Source organism: Scyliorhinus torazame, chromosome 6 (assembly GCF_047496885.1).
Source record: "Scyliorhinus torazame isolate Kashiwa2021f chromosome 6, sScyTor2.1, whole genome shotgun sequence".
NCBI classification, from domain to species: domain Eukaryota; kingdom Metazoa; phylum Chordata; class Chondrichthyes; order Carcharhiniformes; family Scyliorhinidae; genus Scyliorhinus; species Scyliorhinus torazame.
In genome coordinates, this window is record NC_092712.1 from 142715144 (window position 1) to 142728319 (window position 13176).

Below are 13176 nucleotides of genomic sequence, written 5' to 3' on the forward strand. Positions count from 1 at the left end.
TAGTCTAGGTTTGGTAGACATCTCAGCTGCAGTTACTCTTAACTTTTGTTTTGTGTATGTTCTAGTTTGTGAATAAAATATTTGATACTTAACGCAACGTCTTGACTACTTCTCTGAAAGAGAATATCCACATATGGATGCAGGCAATCTTGGGAGAGATTCTTTTTTAAAAAATTATCAATATATTACCCTTCTGTCATAAATAAACACAGTAAGAAGTCTTACAACACCAGGTGAAAGTCCAACAGGCTTGTTTTGATGTCACTAGCTTTTGGAGCGCTGCTCCTTCCTCAGGTGCTCCTCCTTCACCTGAGGAAGGAGCAGCGCTCCGAAAGCTAGTGACATCAAAACAAACCTGTTGGACTGGTGTTGTAAGACTTCTTACTGTGCTCATCCCAGTCCAACGCCGGCATCTCCACATCATAAATAAACACGAACACTGATCAGCGAGGCACTTTGCTTAACATCGGATAAATTATTTAAAAAAAATAAAAACTTGTCTTTCTGCATCCCATACTGTGCAATCAATGTATTCCGATAAAACTATAATAAAAGGAAAGTAACTTGACTATGAGTGCTAACTGCACGAGTGGAACACAACTTCAACCCGACAGCAGCCTGGGGCGGATAAAGCGGTGATTGACAGGAGAGCCCTGAAGAAGGCGGTTAATTTTATACAAGGGCTCGGAGACGATGGCAAAGAGAGAAGCGCGCATTCAAAAATAAAACGCGTTATTTTCATTCATTAAACAAGAACGACCTTGAGAGAGCGGATCAAAGGAAAGAGAGTGACAAGAACTGGCTGTGTGAAACTGTTGCCAGTGTGAGTGTCTGTACTTGGGAGTCGGGTTTGGGCAGTGACTGATGTGCGGTGAGTGCGCATAGTTTACTGCTTATTCACTGGCTAATTTTGCAGACAGTTGCGCGTATTTGTAAGAGAGAGAGAGAAGAACCTGTCAACTTCTCTAACTGTTAGTTGTGGCTATCCGACCACGCGCATTTAGTTCAGAAATATTTCAATAAAGTTGAAAAAGTATTTTTTTGTAAATCTCATCGTTTGGTTCTAATTGCCTTTTTAGTAAAAACCCATTTGACTGTGACTGAGATCGATGTTGGATCTGGACGAAACAAAAAGAAAAAGAGTACAGTAAAAGGAGATTGGAACCATGGAGACGACGAGGACCGCGACAGCTGCTAGACCACCTGCAGGGTATGATGACCTTTCTAAAACTTCATTGTGCAATACCTGGGCTTCGCTGCGAAATATTTGTGGTCGGCTAAATAAATAATGCAACTGCGCACTCAGAATGAGGACGAGGGGGAAGGGGTGGAATAAATCTTGTGAACAATTAATAGCCCAGTGAATGGTTGGTTAACCTGTGTCAAGGTTACCGGAGTGTTCTTGGTTCTCGCCCAGTGTGCTGCGCTTTGCCTGTTTCCCTGGAAACGCAGCAGCCCCCCGCGCCCGCCCGAGCGGCGGTGGAACGCTGTCCCGGGAGCGCCGGCGGTGGAACGCTGTCCCTGGAACTGCTGCGGTCCTGACACCTGTCAGCCGCTCGGGTCTGCCACACAAGACAGGAGGCTGTTGTGTAGGGAGAAGGAGGGTGTCTCTGAACCGCTCAATGGCCTTAAAGCACATTAAATACGAGCCCATTTACTGAATCAAGTGTGACCTTTTACTGACACAACACTGTGTAAATCTCAGTAGACTTAAAATATGTGGGGTTTAAAAATCTAAAATGGACTTCGATGACCTGTGACCTAGTAAAACACCGAAACTAATGGGAGTCGCTGCTTTCTGCAAGGAAAACACTTAAAAGTTCACTTTCCGTACTTTATTGATCCACGATCGTGCTGATAGGGTCGTGAATTTCCTCTATGTCCTGTCACGTGCTAACGGAAGCACTGGTGTGCAGGGAGATACTTCATTTGTTGATCCGATTCAACCGAACCTTGACCAAGCTCTTTCCACATTGAGGTTCGCTTCGTTCTGGGCTTTTGAAGCAATGCTGTATTTCAACATTCCCAGCCGTTCTTCGGGAAATTCGCCTGGTTTGAACTTGCCCCTTAATACCAAGACTCAAACAATTTATTATTTCGTTTCCTTTTTGTTTTGGGAAATGTAGTTATTTTTGAATGATGGACAGCATTAGTGTGTTTATGTTCTAAGTTTTGCCCAAAAAGGAAGCCATTTATATCCGTTATTTAAACTGTTTATTTTCGAGAGCAAAAGCAAACTTAAACAATGAGGCAATTGTACAATTTGTACACATCCATCTTCGAAGATTTGTTTTCTTTTAGCTGTGCCTTTCGAATAGAGCAGACGTTTAAAACAAGTGTCAGAGGGTTTTAACCCTTGTATTACAGTAGTTTCAGGGAATTTCTGTATTCCAGCACAATTGGTATCATTTTACCATGCAGTGACCTACCAGAAACTGTACTGTTTAAAACAGCTGCTGTTCACTTTATTGCCTCTTTTCTATAATTTTCTCTTTCACAGAAGCACGCCAGAAACCTGTTGGACTGCAGTCTAGTAAATTGGCTGCCAACATTCCTGTGTTAATAAACAAATACATTTCAGTAGGAATTATTTGCTGGCAGTCCAGAGTAACAGCCCTGACTGGTTTGCCCTCTCAATAATCATGAGTAGCTGAAGGCACTTGTCGTTTCCAACTTTAGCCCCAGTTGAGATCAGCTAACTAGGTACTGATTAAGTTGAAATATATCTTGAGATACCTGGGCTGTGTTTGGTTCAGTGTTACACTTAGTCACTAGATTGTCAGGACAATTTGAAGCATTGGCATTTCAGTAATGTATAGATCATCACCATTTTTCGCTTGTAAACCTTTCTGCTTTTCATGTCTTGTGGGGCAGGGGTAAATTTTCATACAAGTACACAATTGTGACCAGAACATTGAATGCTGGACATGTGGTTGTTGCTTAAAATCTTTAAACATTCATCTTTTTGACAACTCCCATCAAAGTAAGGTACTCGGACAGTGAGCTCGATGTCACTCAACTAAAGAAGATATCTGAATTTCGAACCGATTGCAAGGAAATTATGTTCTTTACCACTTCTGATATCCTGTTCCACATGTCAGTTAATTTTTATAGAAAGTAAAACTTGCAGACATCCAATCTCACCCCTGCTTCCTGTGACTTCCCATGGGTTCTCCCTGACCCCATCACCTTAAACACTGTAAATACCTGCAATAAGCCCACACCTTTTAATCTTTAAGAGAATCGGGGATAAGAGGAGGAGGTGGGAAAGTGAAGTTGAGGTAGATGATCGGCTTTGATTATATTGAATGGCAGAGTATGCACAAGGAGATTTGGGGTCTATTCATGCTCACTGTCTCAGGATCGTGGGTAGGCCATTCATAATTGAGATGAGAAATGTCATCATTCAGAAGGTGGTGAACCTATGGAATTCCCTACCACAGAAGTCTGTGGAGGCTGAGTCACTGAATATACTTAAGAAGGAAATAGAAGGGTGGCATGGTGGTGCAGTGGTTAGCACTGCTGCCTTATGGCATCGCAGATCCGGGTTTGATACCGGCCCCGGGTCACTGTCCGTTTGGAGTTTGCACATTCTCCCCTTTTCTGCGTGGGTCTCACCCCCACAACCCAAAAGATGTGCAGGGTAGATGGATTGGACATGCTAAATTACCTTGGCAGAGCAGGTGGGAAGGGCTGAATCGTCTACTCCTGCTCCACTTTTCTGATTCTATACTCCTATTTTTATGTTCTTTTATTTGTTTTGGCCTTGGTCCCCTGACCTGAACTTGAGCATGAAAGAACAGTAATCATCCCCAAATTCTCCTTCCTCTCTCTAATCTTTAAATTAAATCCACTCGTTATTACAATTTATATTTGTGTAATTAGCAATATAACTTTATTGTCCACTTGCTACATTGGGTGGTTTTGGGCCCACTACTCTGATCCGATTTAATTCATTTATGATTCTTTCCCACTTATGCCATACCATTTGGTGTCATCTGTAAATTTATTTACAGTGCATCCTTGTACAACCACGGGATGGCCGAGTACCAAATGCTGAACATCCAGTGATTGAATCCACTCAAAACCCACTTTCTGTTATGGCTCTGTAAACAAATTTTAAATCTATTTTGCTGCACATACACAATCTCATGTACCCATACAACCTGGTATGAAGCAGTTCAGCAAAAAGAAAACTTTTCAAAATTTAAGTAATTGCTGTTTACCAGGCTATCTCAATGTACTGTTGTTGTTTTCTTTAAAAGAAAACCTGGATCAGATTCATCAAGTGTGACTTGTGCATTTTGAAATAGTTTTAAATAACCCGTTTAATTCCTACTCATCCCAAATGCTTGTTTGTAGCATCTTTTATAGCATCTTGTGATGTTTACTTATTTCTCCAACACAGATGTTAGACTCACTGGTTTGTGGTTCCCATGTTTTTGAATAAGGGAGAAATATGTGCCAGACCTTGGGAGGGAAATATTCTTACAGCTTTTAGAGATCTACTCAATGTAACTACCAGGACATTATACCAGACCTGGATAATTTCTTTGAATTGTGTTGAATAAATTATGTGTGATCTTGTTACTTTTCTTTTTTAATTTTACATAAACAAATCCTTTGATGTGATCTGCACACCACTAATCTGGGATCAGTTTGCTTGGCAAAGGGCAGTTCTATAAAATCCTTCTGTACCTTTGCAGTTACTTTAAGATTTAAAGAAGACAAAGGGTGGTGGTTGATGGGAAATGTTCAGACTGGAGTCCAGTTACTAGTGGTGTACCACAAGGATCTGTTTTGGGGCCACTGCTGTTTGGCATTTTTATAAATGACCTGGAGGAGGGCTTAGAAGGATGGGTGAGTAAATTTGCAGATAACACTAATGTCGGTGGAGTTGTGGACATTGCGGAAGGATGTTACAAGTTACAGAGGGATATAGATAAGCTGCAGCACTGGACTAAGAGGTGGCAAATGGAGTTTAATGCAGAAAAGTGTGAGGTGATTCATTTTGGAAGGAATAACAGGAAGACAGAGTACTGGGCTAATGGTAAGATTCTTGGCAGTGTGGATGAGCAGACAGATCTCGGAGTCCATGTGCATAGATCCCTGAAAGTTGCCACCCAGGCTGAGAGGGTTGTTAAGAAGGCGTATGGTGTGTTAGCTTTTATTGATAGAGGGATTGAGTTTAGGAGCCATGAGGTCATGTTGCAGCTATACAACACTCTGGTGCGGCCGCATTTGGGGTATTGCGTGCAATTCTGGTCGCCGCATTATAGGAAGGACGTGGAAGCATTGGAAAGGCTGCAGAGGAGATTTACCAGAATGTTGCCTGGTATGGAGGGAAGATCTTATGAGGAAAGGCTGAGGGACTTGAGGCTGTTTTCGTTAGAGAGAAGAAGGTTAAGAGGTGACTTAATTGAGGCACACAAGATGATCAGAGGATTGGATAGGATGGACAGTGGGAGCCTTTTTCCTCGGATGGTGATGTCTAGCACAAGGGGATATACCTTTAAATTGAGGGGAGATAGATATAAGAAAGATGTCAGAGATAGGTTCTTTACTCGGAGAGTAGTAAGGGCGTGGAATGCCCTGCCTGCAACAGTAGTGGACTCGCCAACACCAAGGACATTCAAATGGTCATTGGATAGACATGTGGACAATAAGGGAATAGTGTAGATGGGCTTTAGAGTGGTTTCACATGTCGGCGTAACATCGAGGGCCGAAGGGCCTGTACTGCGCTGTTATGTTCTATGTTCAATGTTATTTGTAATCCAACAAATGGGAAATTCTTTCAAAGAGCAGGCTCGATTGTCCAAATGGTCTCCTCAGTGCTCTACGATTCTGATCCTCCTTTGATACATTTTTAAACCATATGCTGGTCTTAATTTTGACTTTTCTTTCTTTCCCTTCACCATTACTGTTTATAAGTCCTAAAGCATGTTGTTCTGAGTGTCATTTGCCAAAGTAGCTTCCCTTTCTGAAGCTTTCACTTACCTGTTGAGATTTCCTCTTCTATATTTTCATTGATGTAAGGGTAATTTTTCCTTTCAGCTTTTCTTTTTTAAAAGTGCTCGATTTTGAAAATTGCATTAGTCTTCTCCTGCTTCGTCTTTTTTTAACTACAGTAAATTGAGCCTTTTTGAAATTGTGTGCTATTTTAAACTTACGAGAACCCATGTTTCAAACCTCCACAATGGAAAGTTAATGACATGCATGGCAAATTGGCCATGGCTCGTTTACTGAATACTAATAGAAATATACATCTCTGACCACGAGGAGCTAAAAATTGAGCTGAGGAGCAAATATTGGTTTGTGGGTAGTTCCCATCTCTTGTAACTTCCTCTTGTCTGTTTGCCGTATTAGTGGATAAGAAGGTGTTGTGGCACATCGGATAGTGTCTGTGCCTCTGAGCCAGAAGCTCTGGGTTCAAGTTTCACACTCAGATTTGATGGCCAAGGAAGGTGCATTCATATCACGGCCAAACTGATAGAGGATCAACTTGTTAATGCTTTCAACATGTGCCAATGGCAGGTGGTAAGACCATGAGAGATTCCTGGTCAGATATTCAATATTGCATCCTCCCACGAGAGTAAGGTGCGAACCTTGATGCCACCGCCTGCGGGGACTGGAGCATCGCAAAGTCGCCAATCCAGTTTTTCCCCCGATACCGGATTCTCTGTGCATCAGGAACTTTGCTACCAGCAGTGGATGGCGGAGAATCCCCCCCATTATCTGGACATGACATACAAGAAAGGGAAACTTGCTTGTCAAAGGGAGGGCATGTCTGACAAATCTGTTAAGAGTTCTTTGAGGAGGTAACAAGGAGGTTAGACAAAGGAGAACCAGTGGACGTGATTTATTTAGATTTCCAGAAAGCCTTTGACAAGGTGCCGGATAGGAGACTGTTAAATAAGTTAAAAGCCCATGGTGTTAAGGGTAAGATTCTTGCATGGATAGAGGATTGGATGAAGGCAGAGAGGGGATAAAGGGGTCTTTTTCAGGATGGCAGCTGGTGACTAGTGGTGTGCCTCAGGCGTCTGTGCTGGGACCACAACTTTTCACGATGTACATTAATGATCTGGAAGAAGGAACTATTGCTAAGTTTGCCGATGATACAAAGATCGGTAGAGGGAAAGGTTGTATTGAGGAAGAAAGGGGGCTGCAAAAGGATTTGGACAAGCTAGGAGAATGGGCAATGAAGTGGCAAATGAAATACAATGTGGAAAAGTGTGAGGTTATGCACTTTGGAAGGAGGAATTTAGGCATAGACTATTTTCTAAATGGGGAAATGCTTCGGAAATTAAAAGCACAACGGGACTTGGGAGTAACCTTGTTCACGATTCTCTTAAGGTTAACGTGCAGGTTCAGTCAGCAGTTAAGAAGGCAAATGCAATGTTAGCATTCATGTCAAGGAGGCTAAAATACAAGACCAGGGAGGTACTTCTGAGGCTGCATAAGGCTCTAGTCAGACCCCATTTGGAGTATTGTGAGCAGTTTTGGGCCCCGTATCTAAGGAAGGATGTGCTGGTCTTGGAAAGGGTGCAGAGGAGGTTCACAAGAATGATCCCTGGAATGAAGAACTTGTCATAGGAGGAACGGTTGAGGACTCTGGGTCTGTACTCGGAGTTTAGAAAGATGAGGGGGATCTTATTGAAACTTACAGGATATTGCGAGGCCTGGATAGAGTCGACGTGGAGAGGATGTTTCCACTTGTCGGAAAAGCTAGAACTAGAGGACACCATCTCAGACTAAAGGGACGATCCTTTAAAACAGATGAGGAGGAATTTCTTCAGCCAGACGGTGGTGAATCTGTGGAACTCTTTGTCGCAGAAGGCTGTAGAGGCCAAATCACTGAGTGTCTTTAAGACAGAGATCAATAGGTTTTTGATTAATATGGGGATCAGGGGTTATGCGGAGAAGGCAGGAGAATGGAGATGAGAAAATATCAGCCATGATTGAATGGCGGAGCAGACGCGATGGGCCGAGTGGCCTCATTCTGCTCCTATGTCTTATGGTCTTATGAAACAGATGTGCCTCATTGACATGTTGTTGAGAGTAGTAGTCCCCATGAAGAACGTTAAGTATGCTACAACAGAACGTGAAATCTTCTGGATTCAATGTAAAGCAGAACGGGCCAGGCCACCGTGGGGCACCTCCCGGGGCGAGATCCCCCCGTGACCCCCCAGGAACCCTGGAGCCCGCCCGCGCCGCCAGGTCCCGCCGGTAAGAGACCTATTCTGATTTACGCCGGCGGGACCGGCTACAGACGGGCGGGACTTCGGCCCATCGTGGGCCGGAGAATTCGGGCGCCACCGGCGCCCATTGAGTCGCACCGGACCCCGGCATTCGCCGAGGCGGGCGGCGCAACTCACGCTGTGCCGGTTTTTGGGGGGCGGGACAATTGGGAGGACGGCGGGATTCACGCCGACCCCCGGTGATTCTCCCACCAGGAGGGGGGTCGGAGAATCTCGCCCATTGAATCTGACAGACAAGCACCTTTCTCAAATCAAGTATTGCAATCACCAAGTGCTGAACGGAATAGTGATGAAAGGATGACCTCATAGAATCCCTACAGTACAGAAGGAGGCCATGCGGCTCATCGAGTCTACAGCGATCCTTAGAAAGAGCACCCAACTTAAGCCCACACCACCATCCTGTCCCTGTATCCCAGTAATCCCACCTAATCATTTGGACACCTAGGGCCAATTTAGCATGGCCAATCCACCTAACCTGCACATCTTTGGACTGTGTGAGGAAACCGGAGCACCCGGAGGAAACCCACGCAGACACAGGGAAAAAGTACAAACTCCACACAGAAAGGACCCGGGTCCCTGGAGCTGTGAGGCAGCAGTGCTAACCACTGTCCCACCATGCTGCTCTGAGACCATCAAGGGCACATTTGTGGACATAAGAACACTTTGGGCATACCAAGATGAATTAACAGCCAAGGTGGCTTGTACAAAAAAGTAGAGCCAATATCCCCAAGGAGAGGAGAGATGCTGAAGTGCATCCATGCAAGTCACAAAGGAACTGAATCGAGTTTGAGGAAGGCAAGAGTATTTATTGGCCAAACATGAGCAATGTAATTGAGGACCACATTGGCCAGTGAGGTGCTTTCAATGAGTACCATGCTAAACAAGCTAGAGAACTGTTGATGAAGCATGACAGACCAGGGGTGAAGCTGAGAGTCGACCTCTTCACTACAGCAGGTACTGATTAGCTTGTCACTGTGGGCTACAATTCTGACCACTGGGAGGTAGGCCAGCTTACTTCAATGACAACAGGAGAAATAATAGGATGTCTGAAAGCACACTTCAATCTTTACGCCAGACATTGGGATGAGTGACAATGTCCCTCAGTTCATGAGTGAAGAATTCAGCCATTTCACAAAGGATTGGGAAATGCAGTGCTACACATAATCGTTGTACTATCTCCAATCGATCGTAAAGGCTGAGGCGGCAGTGAAAATCGGCAAAGGAATCATCAACAAATCGAGCACAGATATGTGTACAAGGCAATCCTCAAGCAGAGAAGCACACTAACCGAAAGCATGGAAGTAATTCAGTCTGAAGGCTATTGTCACGTTACACCCAAACTACTCTTAAAATAGCAAAAAAGCTACAGAAGCCAGAAGTAGTAACAAGCGTCAGTGAACAAAAATCAAGGTGTAATGGCAGAAAGTCAAATTTCCAAACCATTGTTAGAATAGAGCATTAGAGAGCCCATATGAATCGAAACCTTCAATGTTCTCCCAGAGGAGTCAGCTCACATGGCAATTTGGGACACATGTAGAACAGTTGTCACCTTGATCAAGATGTGGAGATGCCAGTGTTGGACTGGGATGGGCACAGTACGAAGTCTTGCAACACCAGGTTAAAGTCCAACAGGTTTGTTTCGAATTATTCGCTGTCTGAGCACTGCTCCTTCCTCAGGTGAATGTGGGAGGAACTCATCTGAAGAAGGAGCTGTGCTCCGAAAGCTAGTGATTCAAAACAAACCTGTTGCACCTTGATCAAGTTCACCGTGTGTGATCAACCAAATACACAGATGCAATCAAGGCACATACGAACAACTAGAGATGCTAGCCCTCACTGCAGGTGGCTGGTCAGGGAGATGCGATCTCACCAGCTGTACAAAGTACAAAACGACCATTACTCCCATTTGTTCTCAACAAAGGAAATGGAACAACAATAATTACCATGGCAGCAGCAAGTGCCATGGGGCTGACACTCCCCTGAGAAGAATATCACCCAGATGAACAGCCAAAGGCAATGCACACGCAAGGGGCGACATGGTGGCACAGTGGTTAGCACTTCTGCCTCACAGCACCAGGGACGAGGGTTCAATTCCGGCCTAGGGCGACTGTGCGGAGTTTGCGCATTCTTCCAGTGGGAGAATGTCTGCGTGGGTTCCCTCTGGCTACTCCAGTTTCCTCCCACAGTCCAAAGATGTGCAGATTAGGTGAGGTTATGGGGCCTAGCTAGGGTGCTCTATCAGAGGGTCGGTACAGACTCGATGGGCCAAATGGCGTTCTTCTACACTGTAGGAGTTCGGTGGAGTTCTAGATAAAGAGACCTGCATGATTTAATGACCATGTACAATGCATGTGCAGCCGCTTATGAGAATACAAATAGTTTGCTTTAAAAATTAAACTTCTGTAACCAAAAAGGCTCATTGCATTGCAAAGGTTAACACTTTGACTCCTGACGCTCAGGATTTCAAAATTCACTGAGGCTTTTGATGAAAACGTCAATGAAAATACTGAGAGATATAAAATGTAACTTATTGGATACATGTGACCAATTCTTGTGAAATAGGTCATTTTTGTTTTCATTTTGTTTGAACCCTTTTACTTGGACATGTTAGTAACTGAGAAAAAGACTAGTTAAAAATGTAATAACATTAATTGGATGACATGTATATGAACTTCTAATGGGAAAATGTTGACACGAAGTGTGGTGCAGGGAGAAATACTTTGTAGACCAGAGATCTCTGCAGCAGCAAGATTTTTGCTGAGACCTAGATGGAATATACAGCTAGCTATCTGAAAGGCAATCTTGAGCATTGGTTACCGAGACAAATTCCAGTCTCCATGCCAGCTGTATACTGTGACACGTGATTGTCATATTAATGGCAAGAAATTAATTATTCAACAAGGTATTAGTTAAATTTTAATTAATGTAACTGCTCTTTTCTGCTCTGCTCTTCGCAGGACAATCTATTTTGGACAGGGATGAGGATGGCAGGGATGGGTGGTAACAGAGACCACTGGCTTTATCAAACATACAGATCATGCCAAGCACCAATTTCTTGCGCTCCCTGGGCCTTTGTCTTTCGATACGTGATGCCTTTGTATCACTAACTCAAAATCCAAGACAGGACCGTTCATGTTTACAAAATAATGTTTCCTGTTGTGTCATTTCTTTGTCAATATTTTCCCTTGTAATTTTTAATTATAATAATAATCTTTATGATTGTCACAAGTAGGCTTACATTAATACTGCACTGAAGTTACTGTAAAAATCCCCTAGCTGCCACACTCCGGCGCCTGTTCGGGTTCACTGAGGGAGAATTCAGAATGTCCAATTCACCTAACAAGCACGTCTTGTGGGAGGAAACCGGAGCGCCCGGAGGAAACCCACGCAGACATGGGGAGAACTGCAGACTTCACACAGAGTGGCCTAAGCTGGGAATCGAACCCAGGTCCCTGGAGCTGTGAAACAACTGTGCCACCCACATGTCTGTGTAACTGAAATACAATTGCAGCTATTGATGTAAAATGATCACACACTCATCTATTGTAAAAGACAGCGAACATTTCCTTGGCAAACTATCCCATTCAAAGATTCAAAGCGTCAATAAAAGAGCACAAAAAGGGAGGGTCATGAACGTGATGTGGATGTATGTCCCTGGTTGATCCTGATTGGAGTTTTGTGATGAAGAGACAAATCCTCATTTGACTCTGACAGTCAGTGTGGGCTGGTGTGGGACTCAACTTGCAGTGATGTTGTTGCTGGCGAGTGGGCCTTCGTCCCGGCGGTGCTGTGTGCATCGGGATGATGGCTTGTCATTGAGATTGCTGTTCTAGATGAGGATCTTGGCTCCATGGTGAAGGTCTTTGGAACTCATTATGAGGTTTCCTTCAGAGACTGGTGGAGGCATAGGAGTGAATCCTTGTATTTGATAGAGCACTTTCCCTGATAAGGGCCCACCTTTGAGACGTTAAGATCCTGCTGCATGGCGTGCTGTTTATCCTGACAGGTTCAGGAGGCAGGGGCTGGACAAAAAATTCCCTTGGGCCCAGTCCCTGGTGAGAAGTGGGAGGTGAGTTCCTGGTTGGAGTTTGAAAATTTCCTGCCATGTTTTAGTGATCTCGATCTGGAGATTGGCAGATCGGGTTCGAGTGAGCACAGTGTATCAAGTCTTCGAGCCCTGGGATTGGTTAGTCCCCGACCACTGGCCCTACATTATCTTGCTCTCGATGCTCATTGTGAGGTGTTGGAAACAGCCGATCATGTTGAATCATCCCCCACGGCCGGGTCCTAGGCTGTGGATCGCTTGGGCGGTGGGGTGACGGCATTGTTGAAGTGAAGGTGCTTTGATGTTGGTACCCTCAAAAGATTCTGAAGAGTGATGGTCCTTTCACATCTTTGGCCTTTTCAGGCGACATAGATGGTGTATTATCCTCCAATTCATCAATAATCCTGGATGTTACTCCTTTGTGATTATGTTGTTGATGATTTGTTTTTGCCTTTTCTCCTGAAAGGGTGTGCGAGCTGTGAGGGCGAGATTCGCCTGTTATCCTGTTCTAGCAATTGCCATATTGAGTTATGTGAACGTGGCTTTTGCAGTTTTATTATTTTCTTTTATTATGTGCTGTAATCCTTGTGGTTATGGGAAAGGAGTGCTTTTTGGACGTCCCTTATCTCGTTTAAAATGAAGATGAGTGGAGCCATGGCAGGGTCATGGTTGGTTGGTGTGGAGTTAAGTCCTCACACGTTGAGGATAGTGCCCCTCCCTCTCCCCCGTTAGAACTAATCATATCGGGTCTTTACTTTTGTTTGTTGTTACTTTTAATTTAAGAATCCGTGTTTATCTCCTGCGAAGGTCTGGGGATGTTTTCTGGGGAGGACTGAGTTCCTTCTGACTTTTCCTTCAGGTTGGAATATTTTT

The 13176-nt window shown here is 44.2% G+C and overlaps 1 protein-coding gene across 2 annotated transcripts in view; it reads left to right on the top strand.

Moving 5' to 3' along the window:
• The first annotated feature begins 697 nt into the window (after window positions 1–697).
• The window catches only part of cobl (cordon-bleu WH2 repeat protein), a 685350-nt gene continuing 672871 nt past the window's right edge, over window positions 698–13176 (top strand). For both annotated transcript variants that reach the window (XM_072508841.1, XM_072508842.1), the window contains exons 1-2: window positions 698–871; window positions 1080–1210. In XM_072508841.1, coding sequence (XP_072364942.1) covers window positions 1167–1210 — 44 coding nt within the window. In that variant the 5' untranslated portion in view covers window positions 698–871; window positions 1080–1166. The remainder of the gene's footprint in view (window positions 872–1079; window positions 1211–13176) is intronic.